Source organism: Falco naumanni, chromosome 5 (genome assembly GCF_017639655.2).
Source record: "Falco naumanni isolate bFalNau1 chromosome 5, bFalNau1.pat, whole genome shotgun sequence".
In the NCBI taxonomy this organism is placed as follows: domain Eukaryota; kingdom Metazoa; phylum Chordata; class Aves; order Falconiformes; family Falconidae; genus Falco; species Falco naumanni.
The window spans coordinates 35,110,139-35,137,753 of record NC_054058.1 but is presented as its reverse complement, the minus strand read 5'-3'; the positions used below and the strand labels follow the sequence as shown (position 1 = coordinate 35,137,753).

The 27,615-nt window shown below is 43.0% G+C and overlaps 2 protein-coding genes across 4 annotated transcripts; one reads left to right on the top strand and one right to left on the bottom strand.

Annotated features, from left to right (window-relative positions):
- Window positions 1-23: 23 nt before the first annotated feature.
- DDX17 (DEAD-box helicase 17) lies at window positions 24-20,650 on the top strand. 3 transcript variants are annotated; one of them, XM_040596296.1, is made up of 13 exons: window positions 24-380; window positions 4,560-4,710; window positions 6,739-6,838; window positions 6,980-7,113; window positions 7,845-7,910; window positions 8,195-8,336; window positions 10,441-10,601; window positions 10,690-10,862; window positions 11,172-11,282; window positions 11,753-11,814; window positions 12,217-12,276; window positions 16,494-16,733; window positions 17,410-20,650. In XM_040596296.1, the coding sequence occupies exons 1-13, from the start codon at window positions 337-339 to the stop codon at window positions 17,931-17,933; spliced, it is 1,968 nt and encodes a 655-aa protein (XP_040452230.1). In that variant the 5' UTR covers window positions 24-336; the 3' UTR covers window positions 17,934-20,650. The 3 variants fall into 3 exon arrangements, with proteins under 3 accessions (XP_040452230.1, XP_040452231.1, XP_040452232.1); XM_040596297.1 differs by lacking the exon at window positions 24-380 and adding an exon at window positions 408-496; XM_040596298.1 differs by lacking the exon at window positions 24-380 and adding an exon at window positions 1,634-1,752.
- On the bottom strand, window positions 19,515-27,615 carry KDELR3 (KDEL endoplasmic reticulum protein retention receptor 3). Its single transcript, XM_040596301.1, has 5 exons — window positions 27,060-27,615; window positions 25,986-26,086; window positions 25,281-25,439; window positions 24,702-24,954; window positions 19,515-21,492 (listed from the first exon to the last, which is right to left on the bottom strand). Exons 1-5 carry the CDS (start codon window positions 27,148-27,150, stop codon window positions 21,452-21,454), a joined length of 645 nt encoding a protein of 214 aa, XP_040452235.1. The 5' UTR covers window positions 27,151-27,615; the 3' UTR covers window positions 19,515-21,451.

Genomic DNA, 27,615 nt, shown 5'->3' with positions numbered 1-27,615 from the left:
GCGCAGTGCCGGGCGCCCGTAACGTAACTGAAGCGGGTTGGGGCGGCGGCAGCCATTTTGTGCCGGGAGCCCGGAGGAAGAAGACGCTGGTGTCTCCACACTTCACGGGCCCTGGAGCCGACCGAGAGCCCCGCCGTTCCCTCCGCCGACGTCCAGCGGGTCTCTGACCCACTGACCACCTCTTCTCCTTTTGTATCCCACCAAAGAAGCGAGGTGGCGCAAAGCGATTCCTCCGAGACACAGCCGCCCCTGGCTGGACCGTCTCCCCGTACCCCCAGTCCCTCGCCGTCCCCACGGCCGGCGTTCCGCTGCCTTTCTCCCACCCCTCCGGGTGCGATGAGGGGCTTCGGGGACCGGGGCCGCGATCGAGACCGCGGCGGGTAAGGGGGGGGAGGCGAGCCGGGCCGGGCGGGGGCAATGGCGGGTAGGGTGGCGCGGCGCGGTCGCACGGCATGGAGGCGGTGGATGGAGCCGTCTGCCCCGCGTTGGGGGCCTGGTAGGAGGGAGTCGGGGGGACGAGGGGGCGCTTTCAGTTTGCGGTATTGGGGGAGCTTTTCCCCCAAAATTTCTAGTGTGTGTGTGGGGGGAGCTGGGGACTTTATTAGTGTAGTTCTGGCAGCAAGGCGGGGTGGTGGGTTGAAGTTTTTTTATTCAGCTTTTCTGTTGGTCTGTAACCGTGCGTGCCTTGCTTGCAGTTTTAAGGCCTGCATTTTCCTCCCCCCATCCCCCCAATTTATTTTCTGCCAGCCCTGTACTTCCGCCTCCCCCGGCCCCCCCGCAAGACAGAAAGGCCTTGGTGGCCCTGGCAGGGCCGGTTGGACTGTCTGCCCTTCTGGTTGTCATTGCTCCTGCTGGACTTACCAGAAATGTGGCAGTTCGTGAAAGATCTTTCTCAGTTGCGCGCCCAGGCTTATTGTGAGAGGAAATGAGACTGAAAACTGCTGCCATGCAGGAGACTTGCGTACGCGGCAGGGTGAGCTCGGTAAACACGGCCCTGGACCACACTTAACGAGCATGACCAAGCTTATGGAGCAGTCAGACAGGAGTTGTCTGTGTGGCACTGCAGAGGCCCAGTGCTTGATACTCTTGAATCTGCTATTTAAAGGAAGCTTGGCTTGGAAAAGGCTTTTGCAGATTATTTTTTTTTTCCTTATGAGGACGGCAGCAATAAATACAGTGCCATTACAATGCTACTTGGAGACGAGGATTTTAAGGGTTAAAAGTAGTAAGGTGTTCATTCCAGGCCTTTTTAAAGAGAAAGTTAGGATTCGTTTAGGAAAGCAGCATTTTCTGCCCTTTAGATCACAAGTAGTTAGGCCTCCATTATCAAGAATTAACAATAAATACATCATGTGGGTTCTGTTATTCTTAATATGGCAGACTAGGTCTCAGTTAATGTCTCTCTTTTTGTTTGTGGTGGTTTGTTTTTTGTTGTTGTTTTCCCCCTTCCTTTCCTTCCCTTTCCTTTTTGTTTTCCTTCCCTACCAGGAGATTCGGTATTATTTTCATAGTATGTTGCAATACGTTTTAACATTTAGTTTCTCGTTGTCTGTGGAGAGAGATAGTTGCATCCTTGTTTTATCTTACACCCACATTTCACACTCTGAAAGATACTTTCATTTTTTTCATAGAAAGAAGTGTTCTGGTGTTTTTCCACTGTGAGATTTCCAGCTCAGTTTAACACAAGGACATTGGAGTAAATGCTTTGGCAAGTCAGAGATGGTTCAGACCCCAGCTGTTTCTGGAGTTTGAGTGAGTTTGAGTATGCAGGTTTATATACAGTTACTTAAAAGAACACTAGCCAAAGCATTGTCACAACACTTGGCATGCCTTAAAATTTGTGTAATCTTATTTTGTGTAAAGACTTTGATTACAGGCAGATGATTCTCTTTTGCATCAGGGTTTTTGCATAAGTAAAAGGAATGCCTACATGCTTCTTTGTGAAGTTTTTGGACATTTGCATGGAAAACGTTTTTTTGGCATATTATCCTGGAAGCTTTAATGCATTGATATTCAGTTTGTTATATATGTCTATTTAAGGTGTGAAAATATTTGTACCCATTAACCACCATCATACTTCATGAACTCTATAAAATTTTGGGCCACTCAGCATGCTGGTTAAGCACCATTTGGAAGTATAACCTTCTCAGTGCTGGTTCTTTCATGGGCTAACTAAATACAGGCTTTCAGGATTTCCTTCTGTCAGGACCTAGTTGTAGGTGACTTCTTAGAATGGAAAGTTGTACTGTTTTGCTCTGGAATGTAACACCACTAATATTACAGAAGAATATTTTGAATCAGCCTGAATTGACTCTGAAAGAGAACTGTTGGCAAATCAGTGGAATGATCTTAGATTTAAATCACTTTAACTGAAGTTGGAATCTTGTTTTACTTCTAATTGGAATGTACAGTGTCAGTTACTGCCAGTGTAGTGGATAAACTTCAGCAGAGGCAGTGCTGAGGAACTGCTGCAGGGCTCTCTTCTTTCAGGTCACCATACAGACATGTTGTCTGTAGGAACGGAGAACTGAAACTATGTGATTTCTATGTAGAATACATCAGTTCTTCCTTCTGAGTAGCTGTGGAGCAAATCCCTGCAGTACCCAGCGGTTTCAGTGTCCAGTCTTGCAATTGCTTCTTCCATATGTTTCCTTTCATAAGGAGACCCACTGATACTTTGAAACTCCATTTGACTTCAGTGAGGTTATGGGTTTTGTTAGAACTACTTGGATACAGAAATAGTTGTCATTTTGACCTCAGGTTAGTATCATAAGTAGTAAACATCTTCAGTAAAGGTGAATGTCCCTGTGAATGAAAATTTATACTATTTTTTTTTTTTTACTTTATCCTGAAAGAAAATGTCATGCTTAAATGAATTTTTGAACTTGTGTTACACAGTCTTTTCATATGACAAAATCTGCTGATTATTGCAGGCCTCTAGGGATCTGATAGACATACTGATGAGAAGATAAGGGATATTTATAGGAGAGGGAAGAGACTTAATGAAACAGTTGCAACAAAGCAAAGGTTTTCAAACTTACTTAGCAGGTTTTAAGATAAATTATATCTGCCAAGCTTAGCTTTTCCAACAATGTAACCCTTTCTTCTTGTTAACATGTTGATTTGAGTTCTGGGTTTTTTTTGGTGTCTAAATCACTGTAATTTGTAGTTTCCACTGGGAAGCAATTTAAAGAAAAAAATGTAGTTAATGTCTGAACAGATAGTCTTGCAGTTAAGATAATTCAAAAATTTATTTCAGAACTATATTTTTTAGCACCCGCTCCCACCCCCCTTCCCCAAGTTACTAATGTTAGAAGATTGTTTTGAGATTTTTGTTGCTTTTGGTTTGTTTCATTAAGTTTTTTATTTACTAGTGGACTGCCAGGGTAAGGTGCAGACACTTTTAGATTTGCCATCTAAACAAAAGTTTTGTTTTAAATGGGCATTTCTGATGAAATGATGTTTTGCAGGAAGCTGTAGCTTTATTAACCAAAATCTGAATTAGGACAAAATTTGGTCTGATAGCATTTCGTAAAGCATCTTCTGCTGTGTTTGTATGAATCTAATGAAAGCACTATACTTATTTTGTGAATTTTAAAATACAGAATTTATAATATTTACAGTAAATAATAATTTTACGCCACTCGGTTTTCAGTTTTCTTACAGATTATTGCCAGAAGCTCATGCTTTGTCTAATGCATTAACAAGTCATTACAGTTGGCTCTTAGCCTTCTGAAGTGTATTTAATTAACTGGATGGAGAAAACTTAGGAGAGAGAAAAAGAGCAGTAACTTCTGAGTTGTTTTGCTAGTTAGGAAATCTTCAGTAAACATTAGCTTCTTACCCTCTTGAGTCTTCATCAATAATATTTAAAAGAGGATATGGTTTTTCCCAGGTACTTTTTTGAGTTTTTTTCCTGTTAGACTATTGTTTTAAAAGATTTTTTAATTTTTATTTTTTAAATTTCATTGCTTTGGTTCCAGAATTACAGATGGATTTGCAGGCTTGGCTGGACTTGTTTACTTTCTGTTCTTCACTGTTTTGGCTTTCAGTTGAGGCATGCTCATTGATAAGAAAGAAGACATAGAGGGGGGGACTGAAGTAGCTATTTTTGTGTAAAATTCATCTTGAGAGAGATAAAAGGAACTTGCAATTACAGATTTTTCTCATACCTTTTCCATGTTTTTAAGTGTACTGTCAGTTTCAAGAAAAGGTAAGTGCTGTAGCTGTACCCACAGCCTAGTCCCGAGGGAGGGAACCCTGGGGTAGAAACCTAGAGAGACAGAAGTTTTAAGGCAGTGACTTACAAAATGGCTGTACTGGAAGGAAACTTTAAGATGATTTTGGGTTTAGAACTGACTTTAAAGCAGGTTTATGTTATTTCAGGAAGACGTATGCCATCATAGTGTTTGGAGGGGGGTGACTTTTGCTAGAATGTTGTGCTCATGTCAGTTTGGGGAAAAGAGAGTGGAAAATGCTTAAGAAACTTGTGAATTCCAGAGTAATTTAATACTCATGGTTTTGTTTGCTTATTTTATAACGGACATTGACATTCACAGGTTTGGAGCAAGTCGTGGAGGTCCTCTTCCCCCAAAGAAATTTGGTAATCCAGGGGAACGTTTACGTAAGAAAAAATGGGATTTAAATGAACTGCCCAAGTTTGAGAAGAATTTTTACGTGGAACATCCGGAAGTGGCCAGGCTTACTCCAGTAAGTTTTCAGATTCTGTCCCATTTTGCCTACAACAGAAAATGTCGTAAGTGGAAAAACTTGTCCTAGGAAGTCTGGGACAGTGTGTAATAGAACTGCTTTTTCATTGAGCTTGTTTGGTACCTGTGTACTGTGCAGGATGCTGGCTCTAATTGGCTTCAGTATTTAACGTTAGCAAAGGTGATGCTTCTCAGCTGTTTTTATACGAGGTATTTGGCCATTTGTACTTCATCATCATAATGCTTGTCTGGTCTAGCTATTCAAGAGGGTAGATAAGACTTAGAAAACTTGAAAGTTGCACTCCTGGGGAGGCCCTGAAAGAACTTAAAATAATGAACTGAGAGTGGCAGAAACGCATGAGAGAAGTTTGAAAGTAGCATTTTATCTTAATAATAATTCAAGCTGAAAGAGGCTATGGGACACCTCTAGTCTAATCCTCTGCTCAGAGCGGGGCTAACTACAGAACTAGAACTAGAGCAGGTTACTTAGCACCTTGTCCTGTTAAATGTGAATATCCCCAGGGATGGGTAGAGTTTATATCCTCTCTGGGTGGCTGTCCCAGAGTTTAATGCTTCTCATGGTATTTTTTCCCCCCTAATAATTATATTTGCAACATCTTCTCTGTAGAGACCCATTGGGGTAGTTGAAAGTAGCAGTTAAATTCCCCTGTTTAGTCCTCTCTTTCCCAAGCTGGACAAATTAGCCCTTCCAGTCTTTCTTCATATAGACTGCACTCCACCCTCTTGCTTGCCCCCCATAATTGGATATGCCCTTCTTACATGGGGGGGGGTGTCAAAACCAGATGCAGTACTTTGTGTTTACTCTGTACATATAGTAATCGCCCCTTCCTACACAGCTTGTCTAGAGTCTTCTTTTCACTATTTAATGTCTTTTTATATTTAGAAACTAAGAGATTTCATTCTTTACACAAGGAAACAAGCAAAATGTTCTTATCCAGTTACATAGATTTAGAGATCATTGTGAAATATTAATGAGATATTTATATGGCATGAAGGAACTGAAGGAGGCATTGGCTTTTTAAAGACAGAACAACTTGGAACTACTGCACCACAGTTAGCATTAGCTGCTCTAGTTGTCTTTGTCTTAGCCAACTAAAAGGATTTTCATGTTTTTCCCAGAAGCTGTTTTCTTTTTTTACCTTTTCATTCAAGCTGAAGAGATTCTCACAAATAGTAAATTTATTGCTTTGGATAAAGTACATGTTTTGGTATCGTGTGTATCTTTCTATTGATTTTTTAAATTTTTTTTTTAATGAGCATTAGAATAAGGTCATGAATTGTGGAACCACATTGTGAAGTGCAGCTGGACTTAAAAGATAACCTAGAAAAAGATAAAATACTATTTCTAATCCAAAAATTATGCTTACGTGGATATATGTTTCAGAAATATATTAAGAAGTTCCATTATTAGAAAAACTTGGGAAGTCTTAGGGTATCGTTAGGACATTGCCTGGGCTTCTTCCGTGCAGAACGGAAGTGCTGGTTCCAAAAAGATTCCAAGCAACATTTGTGAGTTGCAAGTTGTCCAGCAGGAGCTCTGTAGTTAACTGCCTCTGGAACGTATTAATAGGAGAAGAGGGACAGGCCCGCCTTCTCCTTGTTTGTAGTGTATTAGGGCCTACTTACTTGTTTTATTCTTAGCATATTTCTTATCTGATTATCTGTTTCTAATCACTTTTGAAGCTGTTGGTCATTTCTGACCTCTGGAAAAAAGAGTATCATTCTTAAAAATACTATATTAATACACTCCTCATTAAAAAGAGCAGGTTGGAAGAAAAGGGCGTCCTTCTAGGCTACATAGAGAGCCCATACCTCTGAATATTGGAGAAGCTATGTGATAGCTCAGTCTTAAAAGAAAATCTTTGGAAAAGGTGTCCTTTTTAGATCTCTGTTTCAATTCACTTCTCTGAGCTTTAGCCAGAGTTAATAGTGAGAAACAAGCACTTTTAAGTTCTTGTCCCTGCTGATGTTCAGCATTTGTCCTTGCTTTTATTCCCCACATAAATAGTATGAAGTTGAAGAATTGCGAAGAAAGAAAGAGATAACAATTAGAGGGATGGAGGGCTGCCCCAAGCCTGTGTTTGCCTTCCACCAGTGTAGCTTTCCGCGTAAGTACTTTGCTATTCTTTAAGATAATGAGGATTACTCAAAAACAAATGCTGTTTAGGCCTGTTCTGTTTTCTAAAGGGTCTTCTAAAGCCTGTCATCATTTAAGATGTTTTTTCTTTTTTGTACAAATTAAATTTTAGAGTATGTAATGGATGCCTTGATGGACCAGAACTTCACAGAACCCACTCCAATTCAGTGCCAAGGCTTTCCGCTAGCCCTCAGTGGTCGTGATATGGTGGGCATTGCGCAGACTGGCTCTGGAAAGACACTAGCAGTATGTGTTCTTCCCTGTTACTTAATTAGTTTTCCTAGCTGCTTTGCAGAAGTTACCCTTGGCTACTTGTTAGTAGGTTTTGGGCTTGTCAGTACTACAAGCATAAAGTGCAATGATTACATGTTTTTAAAGCTTGCTTTATTGCCTTACAGGCAAGTAAATTTCAATTCAACTAGCCTATCATTTAAAGGCAGTTGTTTTGTGTGTGTCTTTATTTTTGGATGCTTAGTCACTTCTCTTTGGTTTATGCTTACATTGTAGTTTAAAAAACTATGTGCATTTTAGCATATTTTATTAACTGTGCAAGTTAAAATAAAAAATGGTTGAGTCTTCAAGGTACACATTAATTTTATCTGCAGTGGTTAAAAAGTAATTTTATGAAAAGCACTGGTTAGGGCCAAGATTGCTCAATTCTACTAACTTAGATGTTTAAATGAACCTTTCTGTCAGAGTTGCTGAGCAACTATATTTTGTGCTCATGTCAAAGCCGATATGGTTGGTCAGCAGCTCTGAAAATCTTCTGTTCTCTTGGATAAGTGCAAATATCTGTATTTGCAGAATCCTGATTTTTATATAGCCACAGTTTCTTGCTGTCTCTCGCATCAGATTTTGGCTTCTTGAAGGAATGTTAGGCTAAAGGGGCTCTTGCCATGATCCAGTTGTCATGGCAGGAGGTCATTGGCGGTGGATATTGAGGTCCCATGTCTTGACTTAAAGTTCTTCTGTTTTAGTACTTGTTGCCTGCAATTGTTCACATCAACCACCAGCCATATTTGGAGAGAGGAGACGGCCCAATTGTAAGTGCTTGTTGATTCTCTTCCTTTTTTCGTGTGTGGCATGGCATTGTTAATGAGATGTGTACTGTATTCAATTGGTTTATCAGAATAGTAAGTAAAGAAATGTTTACTGTCACAATGTGAACATCCCACTCAGTTGAAATTCTGTGCAATTGCTGACATCGTTTAAAGATTTGTAAGTGTTTTAGCTAATAAAGAGCAGATGGTCCAGCTTTGCTTACGGTATCTATGCGGAGCATGGGTATATATGCAGCTTGGCTATCCTGAATCAATTCCTTTTGCAGTGTCTGGTTCTAGCACCTACTAGAGAGCTGGCCCAGCAAGTGCAGCAGGTGGCTGATGATTATGGGAAGTGTTCAAGACTGAAGAGTACCTGCATATATGGAGGAGCACCCAAAGGTCCCCAAATCAGAGATCTAGAAAGAGGTAATTTTAAAACAGGTGTTTGTAGTTTCTGGAGGAGGTCGTATTGTAAAATCTCTGTAAAAATAACATGATCTTTTTAAAACCTGTTTGGAAGGGGGTGTGCATGAATGACTGGCTGTCTGTTTCTCCAGTTACAATGATGGTTCATGAGGTTGTTCTCTTCTTTGTTGTATAGTGACGTATTTGGATATTAGACTTCCTTTCTGTTTTCTCTTTGAACTTCCCACTTGTGAATATCATCAGGACCTAGGAAGGGGAAAAGGGAACTTACTAGAAAGAGAACACATTATTTTGAGGAAATGTAGTAGCAGCAAATTTAAGGAATGATTTTTCTTAAGCCAGATTGCTAGTTTTCTGCCTAGGCTTGTATAATCAAACTTAATTTTTGAATGCACAGAAGCTTCTTTACACAGTGCATTTTGGGGTATTTTTTATTGTTCTTAAGCACTAAGCTCTATTTCTTTTAACATACTCCATAATGTTCTGTAACTGCCTTTCTGTAAATAGTAAGGGGCTGAGGTTGAGGATGATGCAGAACCATGGTTCTACAGCAACCGCTGTAACACAGTAGTATTCAAGTGACCTAACCTTCATTTCAGGGGCTAGTTACATGTAATTTCAAATGTAGGAATGTGCTGATGGCTTTCATCTTCACTACATTACACGTAATTCCATTACAATTTTTTAAAGATGTAAAAAGTAATGTCAGGGTAAGCTTATATATACAGATCTATTCAAGAAATGAGAACATTTTACTTACCACTGCAGTTCTCAAGAGTCATTATTGAAAACTGCAGTAATGGGATAAAGGCATGCATGGTAGAAGACTGCAGCATAGCTGTGTTCAAGACAATGGTAGTGCATTCCAATTCAAAAGTAGCATCTTCAATGGAAGAGTCAAAGTTTACATGAAGAGACCTTGGGAGGGTCAGCGTGGTGGGTTTTTGCACACCTTTCTTGGGTGCTGTAAAATAGGTATTTTGCTTATGAAGAAAACCCTTGAGGATGTGGGCAGGTTCAGTGCTTTCAGTCCTTTCAGGTGTTACTGTCTTTAGATGATTGCTTAGTATTTTCTGCAGCAAAGATTGTTGAACAGATAGAAAAAGATTTTTTTTCCCTCAGTTGTGATACTTGGGGTATTTAGTAAATTAATTTTGGAGGACTACATCATTGACAACAGAGACTGTAGTTTATTCAGTCTCCCTGGCAGACAAATGGCTCTGGTAGAAATTGAATTCTTGCATGAGCTTTATAGAAACTAGAAGTTTGCCCAGCTTTCTCGGCTCTGGGGAGGCCAAGTTGACACAGACAAAAAAAGATCTGGGTTGCCACAGAATACTCTGCATCTGTAAGTGTAGTATCAAGAAAGTTGTTGGGGTTTTGCTTTTTTTTTTCACCCCGCTGCTTGCCTAAACTTACCTATTCACTGGACATTATGGTGACACAGAAGGACTCGCCTGTAAGAAGATCTGGGAATTGATGGAAACCAGTTCCTCCTTTTAAGGAATGTATAAATTGCCATACCTGATACTAGTTTATGAATATTTGAATTCCATTTGCATGCTAACAATACAGGCAGGATGGTTGTCTGTCACTGTTGGTGCATAATTACTCAGTATTAAAGCCCGTGCTTTGGCTTTATATATTCTAAAAAAAAAGGTAGAAGTGGAAGTAATTTGACCTGTATAGCCAGAGAAGCACTTCATGTTTGATTAGTGGGGAGTTTGGCTGGAGTTCACTCTCTAGATTTCTAGAGAGCTCTCTAGACTGCATAATTCTGGATGAAGGTGGGTCAGGCTTGAGTAGAAGCTTGTTTTATTGCTGATTTTTGGACAGCCCTTCACTGGTGTTTTCTGACAATAAGCTTTTAGCTTCTATACTGCATTTATTATTCTAATGGCACTGTAACAGTAATTTCAGAATGGGAAAAAAATACTAAAAGAAACTAGGGCTTCTACTGAAATGACTCAATCTTGGGTACGAATGAGGGTGGTGCTTTTTTTTTTTAAACAATTTTGCTCTGGAAGGTGATTCATTCTGACTAAAAATACCAATTGACATTCAAATGCAGAGCCTTACTCTTTTCCCTTATTCTGTTTTGAAGGTGTTGAGATCTGCATTGCTACACCAGGTCGCTTGATTGACTTCCTTGAGGCAGGAAAGACCAACCTTCGTCGGTGTACATACCTGGTGCTAGATGAAGCAGACAGGATGTTGGACATGGGATTTGAACCCCAAATTCGTAAAATTGTTGACCAGATAAGGGTGCGTGAACCTTGTAAAAGGACAGCCTCCTTTGGTTTTCCATTTGAAGTCCAGTACCTTAAATAAATCCGTTTTCCCATTTTCTTAGCCTGATAGACAGACTCTGATGTGGAGTGCCACCTGGCCAAAAGAAGTGCGCCAGCTTGCTGAGGATTTCTTGCAGGACTATGTTCAGATCAACGTGGGAAACTTGGAGCTGAGTGCCAACCACAATATCCTGCAGATAGTGGATGTGTGCATGGAAAGCGAGAAAGACCATAAGTAAGCTGGTTTACCTACCATTTCACTTTATTTAGGTTGTACTTAAAAATCCAGATTGCTTTGTAAGCCAACTATGAATTCCAAATAGTGAAATTACTTGTATTATTTGAGTGTTACAAAGTCAGTCTTGTCATTAACAAATCTGTTGGGTATATTCTAACCATACCTTTATACAACAGACCTAAATTCTGTGTGAGACTGACTTATTTATGTGGATGCCTATTGTATATGCTTTCAATGTAAGCTGAGAGTGTGCTCCTATATTCTTGTATATGGAGATATACATTTTAGCTCTCATGTCTATTTTAGACTGATACAACTGATGGAAGAAATTATGGCAGAGAAAGAAAACAAGACTATCATCTTTGTGGAGACAAAGAGGCGATGTGATGATCTCACTCGAAGGATGCGCAGAGATGGGTGATTAGTTTCCCCCTCCCTCCCCTTGTTTCTAATGGGAAACAGAAATTGTAATCAAAAGCAGTAAGGTTTAAATGTTCATGATGCTGTTGTTGGGAACAACTTGTCCATTCTTTTCTTGGCTGAATTCAGTCTTAGTTTCCCAGAACATTCCAGTCCATCAAAGAAAGCATTAGTGCAAGATGGTATATTTAAGCTGTGCTTCTTTTAGTGTATCAGAATTCCAATACGCTGATTGGAACTGTATCAATGTAGCGAATGTGATTTGGTTGAGATGGTTGTTTATCGAGGTAGTGCATTTAACATGCAAGAAACAAACCAGTAGACATGCTGGGTAGATCCAGGCCAGAGGGAATAAAATACTTCATGTCTTTAATTTTTTGCTTTTTTACCAAAATGCCAATAAAGCTTCCTGTTGCTTTTAATGTATGTACTTTCTGTCTATACTAATGTGCATCTCTATTTGGCAGTTGGCCAGCTATGTGTATCCATGGAGACAAGAGTCAGCCGGAAAGAGATTGGGTGCTTAATGGTGAGTCCATCACAGAGAGGAGAATAACTCAGGCTGCTGTACGTAATTCACAGAGACATACTTTTCTCTGGTGGTGTGTGTGTTTTGGTTTTGGTTTGGTTTTTTTTTTTTGTCTCTACCCGATAGATAAGTTTCAAAAGAACTTCCTTTGCCTTTGTACTGTTAATTGCAGTACTTGTATTTGCAACTTTTAAAATTCTTTTTGTGAAAAATGCAGTGGGAAAATTGCTTAACCCAGAGCGCTGGATTTTGAAAAATAGCACGTTATATCCTGACTTACTGGGGTTTCTGAAATTGACCCGTCTGACCTAGATTCTCAAAAATGAGCACTTACTGTAAATCAAATTCAGGTAACTTTATCTTTTTGAAAAATCTTACTTCATAGCATGCTTTGTTTTACAGAGTTTCGTTCTGGAAAGGCTCCTATCCTCATTGCTACCGACGTTGCATCTCGTGGGCTAGGTTTGTACACATAGACCACTCTTGCCTACTGCTGCATATTTTTCTTCTTTGGACTGAAATATGTTTTCTTTTAAAAAAAAAAATTCAAAGCGTGATTTTCCCCCACATGTGAAATACGTTTTTTTAACATTAATCTTTTTTTTTTCTTTCATATTCAAAGTCTCTTCCTGCTCCTAATGAACAGGCTTTGGTCTGCAGCAAGGCCTAGGCATGACCAATCGATCGCCAAGAGGGAGAAGAGACGTCCAATTATGCAACCCAACCCTTCCACCACACTCACTTCTTCCCCAAACCCGGCTTTTGTTGCTGGGTGATAGGGATGGATTGCTCTCAGTTCAGAGCGTGTCAGATAAAGTTCAAGTAGGAAGCTGTGGGAGAGCATTTCAACAGCAAATAGCTAATATTCTCCCCATATGACACACCACAGATTTGAACATACCAACCCCAGTGTACACGCATGTTTACCCCACAGATGTATTCGCATCTGAGAAAGCACTGCTCCAGATCTTTAGTCTTGACATGTAACCTTCCCTCCTCTGTGTTCCTTCTAGGCAGGACCACTGAGATTACATATGGCCTTTAACATCATGTTACCCAAACGTGTAATTGAAACAAAATCGCACAGCTCTATTCTAGTGGTATGGAAATGACCTGTCTGGATGCATCAGTTGTGCCCCCTGTTTTAATGCGCATATTTGTATTGTGAAACACTGTGCTAAGCACAGTCCTTCTATATCTGCCCACCCTAGAAGAGGAAGATGGCTTCTGAGGTGCTCGGAGGTTAATAACAGACACTGAATACTCCGCTTTCCCCGAGTTTGATAGAAGATAAACTACTTGGGGGTCAGTGTCTCATTGTAGTAAATTTTAGACAAAATTCCTGCATAATCAGTGCAGATAAGCCTAGAGAAATCTCTAGTTTGTTAAAAATCTCGGTTATCTGAGCTCTTTTGTTTTTTTTCATGTGCTGAAAGGGTGGCTGTGCTGTGCATCATATGGTCACTTTAATACAGGCAGACCATTACTAGACTTGGCAGCCTTTGTTCACACAACCTTCACCCCTCCTTCCCCTCCCCCCTCAAAAAATGTCCAACACTTCCTCAGAGAGGTGATTATATGGACTTCAGTCTCTGCCCTCTAGGGTCATGTCTGGACCTGTGCAGTTAGAACTTGGGCCTGTTGGGAGAAGGGACTGAGGCCTGAAACCAGTTTGTATGAAAGAGAGCTGCTTTCTCTAGCAGCATTTTTTAAACAGGCTTGCTATGTGCTGGTAGCTTCTTTGTGCATCTTGCCTAGACATTTAAAACAGCCTCACCCCCCTCAAAAAAACACTCCCCTCAAAACTACTTAATTGGATAACACTTCAGAAAAGTCTCCCCACTTCCCATCATCCACTTCACCTGAGCTAAGGGGGAAAGGTACCAGAGTCTGTTTCTTGTTACTGAACAACATCTCTGCTTGTTTTGGGGCCCTGAGTTTGCTGCTTCTTAAAATAAGTCACTTAACTGGCAAACTTCTGGACGACTTCCTCCAAGATCCTGGAAAGTGAAGGCTTCTACCTAAATAACATAAAACAGGGGCGCGCGCCTTTTGGCTGAGTCACCAGGGCTTTCCCTCTTCCTAATGGAACATTGGTTTCAAAAAAGCTTCTTCCAGGTAAGTTCTGAGTCCCGTAATGACTTCTTTGTGATAATTCCCTGGAGTGAGGTCCTCTCTCTGCACTGATATATATATTATTTTTTTTTACCTTTTTTTTTTTGTTCAGTATTAAACTAAAAACATTGAATTTGTTTTGTTTTGTTTTCTTTAACAGAAGCTTTGATATCAGCTGCAGATCATTCTCAGTGCAGGGGTGGGGGCACATCTACATTGATGGTCTGAACAGCTCTCTAGACTAGCATGTTTGCTAGTTTATATCTCTCCTGATTAATAATTGGAGACTGTGCCATAGAGTATTCTGATGGTCTGACAAAGGGAATGTTTCCCAGGTAGCTGTCAAAAATGATTTACAGTTTCAAATCTTGATCCTGCTACATTATCTTCTAAAAGCGCAGGAAGATTGGGAGTGTGCGCAAACACTTGGAGCATGCTAGACTGGAGAAGCAGAGTCTTGTACTTGCTCTGGTCTCTTCTTCAGCGAGCTGTGTGCTCTACCAGGACCACTTTCTAGTCTGGAAAACACCCTTGCATTTTCCTCTTCCTGCCTTCCCATTCTTCCCCCTCTTCCCCAGTCAAATCAGTTCCATCTGCATTGGTAGCCACAATTCCCTGTGCTTTCTGCCAGGAAAGCACATCCTTATATCCTCTGTGATAATTCAAGTTACTTTGCTACTGATGGATTTGCAAAACGGGACTGACTGAACATCACGTAGCCTGCAGCTTGTCAGACTAGTTACACCCTGGCTGTGAAGATGCAATCTGTCATACGTACTCGTTTCTTTACTTCACTTTCCCTTTTTAAAAAAAACCTGTTGCATCAAGGACCCTAGCTGGAGACTCGCGCAGCCCCCTGTGAAACCTGCCTTCTCACTCCCTTTTTTTGGTGTGATTCAGGACTTTGGAGTCAGCAAAGACTGAGGAGCCCCCCCTTTGCTGTAATAAGAAACAGACATAAAGTCCCCCTCTTGTCACTACAACCCTCTTGTTTTTATTTTTCCTGCAACCCCTCTGAAATTGATGCAGTCTGGGCAATAGATGCAGTCTGACCCTTTGGATGTAATTTTTGTATCTTCATTTTTTTGACAATTGCCCCCAAGAACCCCAAATAGGGGACAAAAAGCGTTGGAGGACCTGAAACTTTTACCTGAACCCAGGTTCTCCGGCGCTTCACAACCAAATGGGGCTACAGAGAAGCATCTAAGCCAGTTCACAGAGCGAGCGTGTGTGGGGACTTCTCGCTGCCACGGACCCTTGATGCATGCTCCCCGCGCTCCAGTGGTCCCGTGTCAGAGGGCGGAGTTTTCGAAAGGAGGCCGCCAAAAATAAAAGGCAAAGAGACGGGATCGGCTGCAGCGGTTTCCCACAGGAGGAGGGAGTGTGCATCGGTCTGGTAACAAACAGAGAATGTTTCTCTCTTTAAAACAACGAAACAAAAAAAAGGAAAGGAAATCACAAAAATCTGTGTTTTATCTTGGATATTTTCATAATATTCTTCTTAAAATGCAGATTTTAAATTATTTTTTTTTATGAGCTGTTAGGGCACTTACTGTAATACCATGCTTTTTAAAAATACTGTATACTGTAGCAAATAGGTGCTTTCGGTACTTGAGCTGCTTTTACTAAGTGTTACACTAACAGTTCCTTTGTTTCTGTCCAGTAAGTTTACAAAGTCTGTCTTCCCATAAGGCACGCAGTTCTGATCTCCTAAATTTGAGTAATATTTTGTGTACAAAGCAACTTTGATAATTTCATTTCCTGCTTCCATCTGACACTGAAAGTAGGGAATTGCTAATGGAATTCAGGATTGCCCAAATTACAAAAGCTTGCCAGAACTGGATGGAACAGCATGGTGAAATGTTAGTGCAATGCGTTCTGGTGATAACTACAAAGCTGAGTTAAGATACTGTAGGTCTGAATAATTTTTAATGAGTTGGCTGAATAATACTAATGTAATTGGAGTGCCTTAAGCCTTAGGCTAGGGAAGGTAGTTCACTGTATTTTATTAGGACTGTAAAAGTAAATATTTTTAAGATTGCCTTTTATTTCATGTTACGGAGTGGAAGGTAAGTGATCTTATTACTGTTATTATTTGTTAGACTTCTCCCAACAGAGTAAAAGCTTTACCGCGGCAGTTCTGCTCTTCTTCCACCCCAGTTTGCTCTGTCTGACTTTGCAGATTGTGTTAGTTGTTTTTTTTTAAAAAAGGAGTACAAAATTCAATTAGCTTATTCACAAGCATTGGTGTCTTTGACACAGGAAGACAGAGGAATGCATTCCGGGGAGGATGAATTTGACTGCAGGGCAAAACTGCTTTCAAATTACCCCTGTTTTTCAGGACACTGAACTTTGTTCCTGATGATCTTAAATTTGAGTCTTCTACTCTTTTGGGATGAGTCTGTCTTGTATTTATTCTGTGCAATTACTAACTTTGTATTTTTTTTTCTTATTACTGTCACCTGCATTCGTGCTCCCCACCTTTCGTTGGCACGTCCTCTCTTCTTCTCCCCTTTCCTCAACCCTACCCCTTCACTGTGCTTCGCACCTGGGCACTTCACAAGACGTGGAAGATGTTAAATTTGTGATAAACTACGACTATCCGAACAGCTCTGAAGATTATGTGCACCGTATTGGTCGTACCGCACGTAGTACCAACAAAGGTACTGCCTACACCTTCTTCACACCAGGAAACCTGAAACAAGCCAGGGAGCTTATCAAAGTGTTGGAAGAAGCCAATCAAGCCATCAATCCAAAACTGATGCAGCTTGTGGATCACAGAGGAGGAGGAGGTGGTGGTGGAGGTAAAGGCACATGGGAAAAGGGCTACAGGAGGAATAGGTTCCCCATTTTGAGGGAGGGAAGGTTAAAAGAGGGCAGGGAGGTAGTAGGTGCAAGTTTAAGGTAATGAACAGATTAGTAATAAAGCTGGTTTGTATCTGAGGTCTCAATACGTTACTTAATTTATCTCTGTCCAGCAGAGAGGTAGTCCGCTTTTACCTTGGCTGTAGATTATATTTTTTTCTCCTGATAAGGTCCTTGGAGCTAATTTTGGTTGAATTAATTCCTTGCAGCTCCTACCTAAGCATGGGCAGCCGGATGTGTGTGCATGCACGTGCAAAATTCAAATCAGTGAAGGGATACACTGATGTTATCTTCAGGGACTGAGACTTTTTCCTCTCGTTCCCTGAAGGACTAATAAGTTTCCTTATATTTGCAAGTTAGTCCTGAATTTCTTCTATTTCTTTATCTCCAAGCTCATGCGTTAAGAACCCTTTTTGAACTTTGTATTTACACCTTGAACGAAATGAAGAGGTGTATATGCACAGCTGTGCAGGGAAGTTCTAGACAGTCAAAAGAACTTGCTGCTTGTGGGCAAGATTTTGGATGTAGAAGGGGGAGAAAGGGTGGCATAATTGTACCAGAGTTCATTGTTTAAGACTTGTTCACGGTACTAAATCTTAATATATCCATCGCCAGGAGGTCGTTCTCGTTACCGAACGAGCAGTTCAGTAAACAACCCTAACCTGATGTACCAGGAGGAGTGTGACAGGAGGCTCCGGGGAGTGAAAGAGGGCCGGAGAGACTCAGGTGGCTTCAGAGACCGTGAGCGTGGTGACAGTTATGCCAACGGAGCCAACAAGACCTATGGCAGTGCCTACGGGAGCCCAAATTCTGCTTTTGGGGCAGCACAGAGCCAGTATGGTTACACTCAAGGGAGCTATGGAGCAGCTGCCTATGGCACGAGTGGCTATGGCACTGCAGAGTACAGTGCTAGTGGCTATGGTGCCAGCACCACAGCTGCCACCGCTGGGAGAACCTCACAGAGCACTACCCAACAGCAGTATGCAGGGATGGTGGGGCGCTCAGGCCAGCAGCCACAGCCGCTCATGTCACAACAGTTTCCGCAGCCCCCTGCCACTAATGTGATGGGCTATATGGGACAGACTGCCACCTACCAGTATCCACCCCCTCCCCCACCCCCTCCCCCTTCCCGCAAATGAGACCACTCACCCGCTGGTGACCAGTGTAGACCTCTTGCATTTAAAGGAACCTTTTCTTTCTCTTCTTTCCCATTGTGATGTCTCTCTCATGCAGGTTAGACTTAGAATTCACCTTTCAAATCCCTCGAGCCCATCAAAAATGGCCCCCAGTCCACATTACTGACCTTGTCCTTTCTTTTTTGTCTTTTTTTTTTTTTTTTTTTTTTAAGAGATATATATAGTTGACTGGAAAACTTATTATTTTTTGTCTTGCATGTTGAGGAAATTGGAAATTTTATTTTCTCTAAAAGAAATGGGTATAAGGCAGATAGGTCCCAGCTCGATCATCTTGGTGTCTAAGGTTTGTGTGAAAACTTGCTTTTGAGGGGAGGAAGTTTCTATTCTGTAACATGTTAACTTAATTTCAGAAAGTATCAAGAGAGGTAGAAAACTTCGGGGAGCCAAAAAGCACTTCATTAAAAATTATAAATGCAAGGGAGCAATGCTCACTTCTCCTAATCTTAATTTTCTTTTTTAAAATAGCTCACTATTATTGCTTGTAAACTGTTGTAGGTGACTTCCTATAGGAAAACTCTGCTCATTTGTCTGAGCTGGGTGGTGTTCGGAGTAATGCCCCAGGTGTACATTGTTGGTGTTTTCTGCAGCTCTGGAAGCAGCGGCCCCATCTTCTGGTACCTGTAGCAGCCAGCAGTAGGGAAGTTGGGATTAAACCCCCAAGTGTCAGAGACCAAACTTGTCTTGGATTCAATACCTGAAAACCAGGTAGTTGCTGCAGGTACCACTGCTATAATGTTTAGCCAAATAAGTTCTTTCCCTATAGTTGCTAAATTGCAGCATCACAAGTATGTGGAGCCTGGTTATCCTTAAACTAGTTTTTGATCTCAAACTCCTGTTTCTGAGTTTATTAAGAGAAGTCTTAGTTTGAGAGCCCAGAAACTAAACAGAACTGAGATAATGGAACAGTATGTCTTGTTTTTCCTTCACAATCAAACTCCCTTTTGCCATGGGGAATATTCTGAATGCCACTATGCTGAATAAAATGTGACAGAGTTTTTCACGCTTAAATTTAAGAGGTTTGAATAGGGTGGGCTGGGGGGGAAGACATGGGAGGAAGGGAGGAGGAGGAGGAGGAGGAGATTGCCTGGGATCTCCTTTTCATGAGGTAAGCGGTGAGCTGGTTAGTGCATCTTGATTCTGAAGCTTTTTTTTCTTTTGTACTTTGCTCTGATTATTGCTTTTCCTGGCTTTTGAGTGCATTTCCCTGCTCCATTGGTCCCTTTGAGCTGAGCTCTCGCAGGTAGGTAGCATTTTAGAAAATGTTAGAGAAGAGTGAAATTTTAGTAAATACGTAAATAAAACTTGTTTATTTTACAGGCTAAGGTGGGTGTGAGGGGTTTTCCCCTTTAGTAAAGCATGTTGTTGACTTGTTATTCCTAAAACCAGACGGTTCAGAGACAGTAGATGATAACAGGAGTTGGCTGCTCTTGATCTGGTAATATGGCAAAAGAATGGATACATCTCCTGCTTTGTGAGCCATCATCTTTGCATTATGAGAGTGCAGAGGTTTGGGTTGGTTTGATATTTTCTGTTGGTGTTCTTGCATATGGATGAACAAGGCAGCCCACTCCTTTTGTAGCAGAGTGGAACTTCTTATAGCCCAGGAAAAAAAGAGCTTGCTTATACAGAAATTATGTCTTTTTTAATAAAATTTCTTCCCAGAGTAAAATTTTGGGGGATGAATGAGCTTTTTGTTTGTGGTTGGTTTTTTTTGGTGTATTTTGTTTTTTGTTTTTTTTTCTTTTTTCTTTTGTGCAGTACACAGGTAGGTTGTTGACCCAGAGGGAAAAAGGAGAGATCTTCCAGAACCTTGGTTCCCTCATCCCATCTAATCCCAGTGCTTGGGCAGGAAATTCTTTGTTTGTGTTAAGTGAAGGTCAGAAACATTTAGTTTATCCAGGCACTGACTGATTCTTCTGGCCTCCCTCACAAGCAAATGTAGAGCTTTTTTTTTATTATTATTACTATTTTAATTTGTGAGTTCGATGCAGAAATGTGGTTTGAGGGGGTGTAGGAGTAAGGTATCTCGCTGAGTGGTTTTAAAAAGGGTCTCTGGACCGTCAAAGCTGCCTTATAGTCTGCTATAGCTTTCACTTCTTTTTGGGGGGACTTGTGCACATGTAAATGTCTATGCCAAGTCTTGCAGTGCTTTATTGCCATTGAGGTCAGCTGAAGTCCAGGGTCTCGGTTCAGAGTGTTAACCAGACTGTTGAATGCATAAATGCACCGTGGCATGTGCTGCCCCGTCCCACCTGGTGCTCGCTGCTCTGTTCCATATACCAGCTGGAGGGCCCTTGTTGATAAAGCATCAGCATCTAGTATTGTTTGCGTTGTTTTCAATTTGTAAAAGTTTGTGGGAGTGTCAGATGAGTTGGGTGTCTCCTCCCCTCGCACTTCCTGAAGCAATTTACTGTTTGGACTTCTGAACAATGAAAGGGTTAGTGGCTTTGTGTGGGATCAGCATCTTGTTTCACGCATCTGCTGGTCTCTGAACACATTCCTGTTGTATTAATGAAGACTTGAATTGAGAGATTCATGGATCTGTGGTGTTCAGACACAGGATACTAAGAGCTATGTTACTATTCTTAGTTTGTAAATTGTCCTTTTGATACCATCTTGTTTTCTTTTGTAGGTATAAATAAAAACACTGTTGTCAATAAGTTGTGAAGTTTGTCTTTATTTTTGGAGTGTAAAGCTATCTTTGCCCCTGTTCTTCCCAGTTATTAAAAAAAAAAAAGCAAATTCAAGGAGTTGTAAACATTCATTGGCAACCCACTGAATTTTAATAGAAATGGTCCCAGTTTGTAGAATACAAAGAACTGCCACTGAAAGTGAGTAGGGAGGATGTTTGAATACTTGTGGACTTGGAAGATTCATGTCGTTCAAAGGCAACATATTTTTACTGAATGTTATGGGGCCTGCACAGAGTGAGGGTCAGACAAAGTTAACTTTCAGGAGGGTGTTAGTTCATACAGCATTAAAATAACAGTTTGTAGAATCTGCTGTGTCACATGTGATGTGGTCACATGTGAAATGGGTCCATGGCCTTTGCATATGTTATCGGACTTAATGGTGCTATGTTCCCTTTACCTTAGGCACTCGTTCACGGACTGAAGGACCAAAGGTAGTGACAGTTTCTGTTATACTTGTGCTGCCTCAGGGTCAGGGTAGAGGATTGTTTTGGAGGTAGCTGCTGGGAAAAGCTGGGAGAGAATAATTTGCCCTACTTGAGCGTCGGCCAGCACTACTAACTAGCACCAAATTCAAGTAAGAAGAATTTTTTTTTTAAAAAAAGCTAAGTCTCATGTGGATGAAAAGCGTATCTGCTTTCCAGGCCTTGTTTTTCCGGCACTGGAGTGAAACTCGGCTGAGCCATCCGTTAGTCAAAAAGGGCCAGGAAAGGAAAACTGATATCAAGAGCTTCATCTTCAGAATTTCCAATGTTCTCTGTTGAAATGTCTTCAAACAGGCATGGGAAGACTTAGCTTCTTTCCTTTTAGGACTGTGCAAAGAGAAAGAGAAAGTAATGAAGGAATTCTGGGCAATTCAGCCGTTGCATTGTTTCAACAATATTGTTAATTTTTTGTTTAACTTGCTATTTAGAGTGCTTAGCTAGTGGGTTGCCAGGTTTGCAAACAGCAAGAGGTGATGGCTATCAAATAGACTTTCTTGGGTGTCTTCCACATGCTAATGTAGGCTAGCAGGAACAGAGCTGTGCCATCTTCAGGGAACAACTGCTTGTCCTCAGTTACGACTGTATGCTAACAGCTCCAGAGAATCCCATTCGTTATGGAAGGAGCATCTAGGAGAATTTAGTGAGAAGGGTAACATAAAGGAATCCTGAGAACGGGAGAATTTGTGATCCTTGACGGGAGACATCCATTACAGAATTGCTTCTTAGCAGGGAAACTCCACAATGAATTTATTCTCCTTTATGCTAAAGGAAAAGGATTCTTTCCTCTTCCGTGGTTATTCTTTCTCATGTGTGGGCCCTCTTAATTTCCCTGCTTTTTCTTGATGATGTACTGTGGAGTCTGCTGTTCTATCCCCAGTGCTTTCCCCCTTTTAATAGAGAACATGGCCTGAATAAATGGTCTGTGGGCCAGTCTTGCCCGAGCCTGCCCTATCTTACCCCACCTGGAAGCTGGGATGTGTGGCCTTGTGGGAACACCAGGGGCCCATAGGCTTAGATGAGGTGGATGGAGAAGTGCTGCCCTGGCCATATGGTGGTCAGCAGCACGGAGTCCAGCTGTTGTCATAGTACTGGGGGTGGGTACTGGGGCCAGTACTGCTCATCATCTTTGGTGCCAGAGGGAAGGGCAAGTACTCCCTGAGGGATTTCCTAATGCACAACAGAGGGGAGTGGCTGATGCACCAGATGGGGTTAGAGGGACCATGCCAGCCTAGAGAAACAGACTGGTGGGGACCTTATGAAAGTCAAAGGGAAATGCTGTGTCCTGCCCCTGGGGTGGAATAACCCCATGCACCAGTATGTGCTGGGAGCTGCCCAGCTGGAAAGTGCCTCGATAGAAAAGGTCCTGGGTGTGCTGGTCTACACCAAGTTGAACACAAGCCACCAATGTGCCCTTTTGGCAAAGAATGCGAGCAGTCTCCAGAGCTGTAGCACCAGCAGGTCAGGGGAGGTGGGTCCTTCCTCTCTGCTCAGCCTTGGTGAGGCCACAGCTGAAGCAATGGGTCCAGCTCTGGGCTCCCAGTAGAAGAGGTGGGAACGTAATGGAGCAAGTCCAGAAAGACCGTGACAATTAAGGGACTAGAGCATCTGCTATAAGAGTGCAGGCTGAGAGCCGAGACGGCTCAGCCTGGAGAAGGCTGAGGGTGATCCTGCCAGTGGGTGAAATGCCTGATGGGAGGAGTAAAGGAGACAGACCCAGACTGTTTAGTGGAGCTCAGTGATGGGAAGTTCCACTTAAAAAAAGTTTCTTACAGTGAGGATGGTTGGACAGTGGCACAGGTTGCCCTGAGAGGCTGTGGTGCATCTGTCCCAGAGATACACAAAACCTGACTGGACAGGACCTTGAACAACCTGCTCTAGGCAGCCCTGCTGTGAGCAGGGGGTGGATTACAGGATCCCCCAAATTGCTTCCAACCTCAGACGTTCTGAAATGCAAGCTTTTGGGAGCAGAGAGCTTCCTCAGAGTATCTTTCAGGTCCTGGTGTTAAACAGAAAGGAGTTAATCTCGTTTTGAAAACAAGATAAAGAGAAGTTCCGTTCTATAAAAATCCCTTTGCAATGCTTTGGTATAGGCTCTGAAGTCTTTTAAAATACATTTCTTTATGTAACACATCTTTGCTTTTTTTGCAGCATTGCTGCCCTTTTGTTCAAGCTCTTCAGTGTTAGAAATGTTTGGAAAAGATGGTGGGTTTTTTTTGTGAGAGTGTAAGAGAGATGCAACCTGCTATAATACTGCTGGTTTTCATAAATGACTGCAAAGCATTTGCATATCTTCAGACACCTTTTCTCTCCCGTGATTCAGAACGTTTGTGTAAAAAAAAAAAAACAAACAAAAAAAACAACAAAAAGCAATTCTCTTCCTACTGTGATGTCCCAGGGACGAATGTTTTTCTTCTTCTGTCTCCTGTATCATCTAAATTTTGCAGCTCTGTCACTAGTGATGTGAGACTGAAAGCCAGCAGTTGGGTTTTTTCCCCCTTTTGTTCCACCATCCGCAACTACAAAGGGTACGGATTTCTCACAAAATACAGAAGGACACATGAATTGAGTGAAGCTAAAATGGGGATTAGTTTAAAAAAAAAAGGAATTGATGTGGAGCACCTTGATGGCAGTTTTACAAAGTACTTTTCTGGCTACAGAAATGTTTTAATGACAGAAGGAAGTTGTAACCTGCCAAGGCCAGACACCTGCTTAGTGCTCCTGTCACCTCTCTATCAGCAGGTATATTGCATGAAGCTACCGAAGATTTATCCCTTGAAACGTCAAATGTAGGCCGTCACTGCTGCTTTTGGCAGACTAGTTTGGGAATTTGAAAAAGGAAGAAAATATTTGTTCACTCAGCTGGATTTCGTCAAATTCCATCCGCCTCAACAGAAAAGTGTTTTAAAGCATACTTCAGCCTCAGCATACCATAGCATGTTCTACCAGATTTTATGCCCTTGATGCACTTGTTAGCTCCGGTATGCAGCCATTTACCAAAGCACAGCACTGAAGTGGAAGGGGCCTCTGATTTTGGGAAACAAAGGGATGTCTTGTCTGCAGATGCCCATCTTCCTACAGAATCTGTTCTTGAGAACGTTACATCTTTTCCATCAAAAGAAAAAAGCAGACTTAATAATATCTCTGTATCTCTGCAGTTGCTTTCTCAGGTACATTGTCTGCCTACAGCTATTCCCCCCCCCCTTAAAGTTTCTTTGCATGATTCATAATCTTTCAAAACGTATGTAGAAATGAGTATACCTCAGTTGTTAACTTCCCAAGGTGGGGTTAAACCAGGCTTAGCTCTGGTTTAATTTCTACTTTGTTTCACACAAACGTCTAGATCCTTGTGAGCAGAGATGCCCAACGGCATTCAACAGATAGGTTTTTTAAACTGGATTTTAGGTAGACAATATGCATCACAAATACAGCAAAGAATAAAGTCATGTAAGGATTAACGCATGGCAAGCTGTAGCTCCACTGTACATTACAAGAGTGCCGAACAAACGTTTCAGATTTATACCAACTCATTTACCTACCTTTGGTAACGTAGAGATAGAAGAAGTCACAGTAGAAGATGGTTTGTACCACCCCGGAAACTACAGCGATCTGATCATAGAAATTCTCCGTGTAGTAGCGCCAGACCCAGTTGGCAATGTAGAGAGCACGGTAGAGGCCCAGGAAGAAAAGGTAGTGCGTCGTGATGGTCTCTGCTTCCCCTGTCTTGCTGATCATGAAGAGCTGAGGAAGGATAGCCACGGCCTCCAGGTAGATGGAGAAGGTCCAGAGTATCTGTGAGTGCAAAATGAAGGCAGTGAAGGGTCTTGGTGCTGAGTAATACACGTTAAGACCCAAAGCTTTTCATTTGGCAGAGCACTGATGTACGAGCAGCATGAGCAGCGCTGCTGGAGTTGGGGAAAATGAGCCTGCTGTGCCGCGACTGAGAGGAGACAGCACTGCGCTGCTCTATGGATGGTCCAGTCTTCAAGGCCTGCCAACTTTGCCTTTCCTGTCTGCTTCTGCTGTTAAACATCTCAGCTATTCAACATGCTGCTCACTTTGCTGCCTGCTGTCAGGCTGCTGCTTCCCCTCCCCTTTCCTGCCTCAGGTTTCCTTACCTCCAAGGGTGTGAAGCTGTGGTTCTCCAGAAATGACAAGCCTGTGACAGGGACCAGCAGGAACTCGAGGCGAAAGGAGTCATTCTCGCTGTCAAACGTCTTCCGGAATTTCACATAGATCATGTACACGGTGATGTAGGCACACATCAAAAAAATCACCTGGAGGAGGGAAGGGAGACACCAAGACCTTACCTGCAATTGCACCTCCTGTGCTTGAAGAGGGGGTGGCTTTGCCAAAGTCAAGTTCTGTTAACCCAGTTCTGGTGGAGCTGTGCCAGAGCAAGACAGTGGTGAATACTTTTTCTGTGCTGGCTTGTGAGTTGACTTCTGCTGAGGATACTCCAGTGGTCAACTAAAGATTGCCCCACCATGAGGATCACACCTGTTCCAGCCCTCTAGGGCTTGGTGTGAAGAGGTTGGCTTGGTTGTGGCTGTCTGTTCATGTTCCTGCTGTGCAAGGATACCCAGGCTTGATTCATGGTGTCTCATTCTGGTTGTGGTGGTACTAAATGTGGTGGACTCAGCTTGCTCACTGATTGTGGTGAGGAGGATTTTTGGCCAGCGGAAGGCCAGTGACACCAAAGGAAGCATCTTTATCCATCTTTGCTGGCTGAAAAACTGACTTAGCCACCACGTACCCTCACCTCCCCAGGAAACCAGGGTGCGCTGAGAGGAACCTCTGCTTCTGCACTGCCCTCTCCTTACCTTCATTACAGTGTTATAGACAGAGATGAAGGTTGTGAACAGGTCCAGATAGCGGGTTGTGAAGACAAGGGCAAAAAGAATCTGACTCTTCCCAGAGATACCTGCGTGGCAGGGAGAAGAAAGGAAGGTAAAGCAGATGAGGGGAAGGACCCTTAGGATGGTGGTTTCCCATTATGCCTTCTTTGGAAACGGCTGTAGTTATGCATGCTGCTTTGTGAGCCAGGTCTGATGTGTTGGTGCTGTGGTAGCTCTAGACCTACCCCGGGACTGGCTGGAGTCTCCCAAGTAACAGGGCAGTTCCTGCAGACACCCCTGAGCCCTGCCTCAGGCCACAGGGACCGGCACTTGGTGGGCATGTTCACTGCTTTGGCCAATTCAGCCCCTACTGTCATCAAAATGCTTTTCCCTCGCTGGGCCCCTTCACCTGCCCACCTTGCCAGGGCTTGTGTGATGTGACATCAGCTGCACAAGGGAAGAGCTGCAGGACTGGGGACCAGCCCAGGGATGCTGATGGAGCTTAGTCACTGCTGGCAGGGAGGTGCAGTCAGACCCACCGATTTCTCTACCTGTGACAACACGGGCTGCAGCCCAGCTCCAAAGTCTCTCAGGGAGGAAAGCATGAACTCCGAGCAAAACCCTCCTGCAGGAAGCTGCTGCCCTGTTTTCCTTGCCCAGGGTCGGGGCAGCCTCTGGTACCTGCCCACTCACTGGCAGGACCTCCAGCCTAAAGCAGCTTTCTCTCCAGGCTGTTGGGTTTGGTGCCACCACAACTTCTTGTGCTCATTCTCCACCTCCCTCTGGCCTTGCTGCCCTCTCCGCTTCATCATCCCAAGACCAACACCTGCCTGAGGCCATGTGCCTTGCCACATCACATCCTTCCAACACAGCCCTCTTCTCCAGGCAGGGAGACCTCCTGGAGGAGGAGGATGACTTCTCTCAAAGAGCCCATGGGGGAGGGCTGCCAGCTTCTGTGGGCTATCGCTAGCCTTTTTGGAACCCACTTCGCTTGCATCCCTTGCTAAGTCACCCTCCCAGAAGTGTCCCCCTCCTTCCCCGGGGCGTGGGAGCACTCACCAGAGCAGGACTTTGACTTCAGGATCTTCATCAGGAGGATGATGATGGCCAGCAAGTGGGAGACATCCCCCAGGATGCGGAAGATGTTCATGGTGCCAGAGGGGCTCCTCTGGAGCAAAGGGAGCAGGGCGCTCTTCCTGCGGGCAGGGCGGGCAAAGGCAAAGTCTTTCCCCCTCCAAGCCTCGCCTGAGCAAACGTGCTCTTCAGGCTTAACCGTCCTTTCTGCCCGAGCACGGAGCCTCTCTTCTGGCAAAGGGAAGTTGAGGCTCGCTCTGCCCTGGCTGCGAGCGCCTGTCCCCTGCCAGGCGCTCGGGCTGCGTGTCTCCCTTGCTTACTTCTCCCCAAGGTAGACGTTCTCTCTCCCCTGGCCAGGCCCTTCCTCTCCCTGCCCCAGGCAGAAAGTTGGGGTTGGTGGCCCGAGAGCCCCGGGCTGAGCCTGCCGAGCAGCCCGCAGCCAGCCGGGGTGACGGTGACGTGGCTCCTGGCTGCCCGGGGAGGGGAGAGAGGAGGAGGCGGAGGCGGGAATAACTGCGCTGGTTTTCCCTTTTTCTTTTTT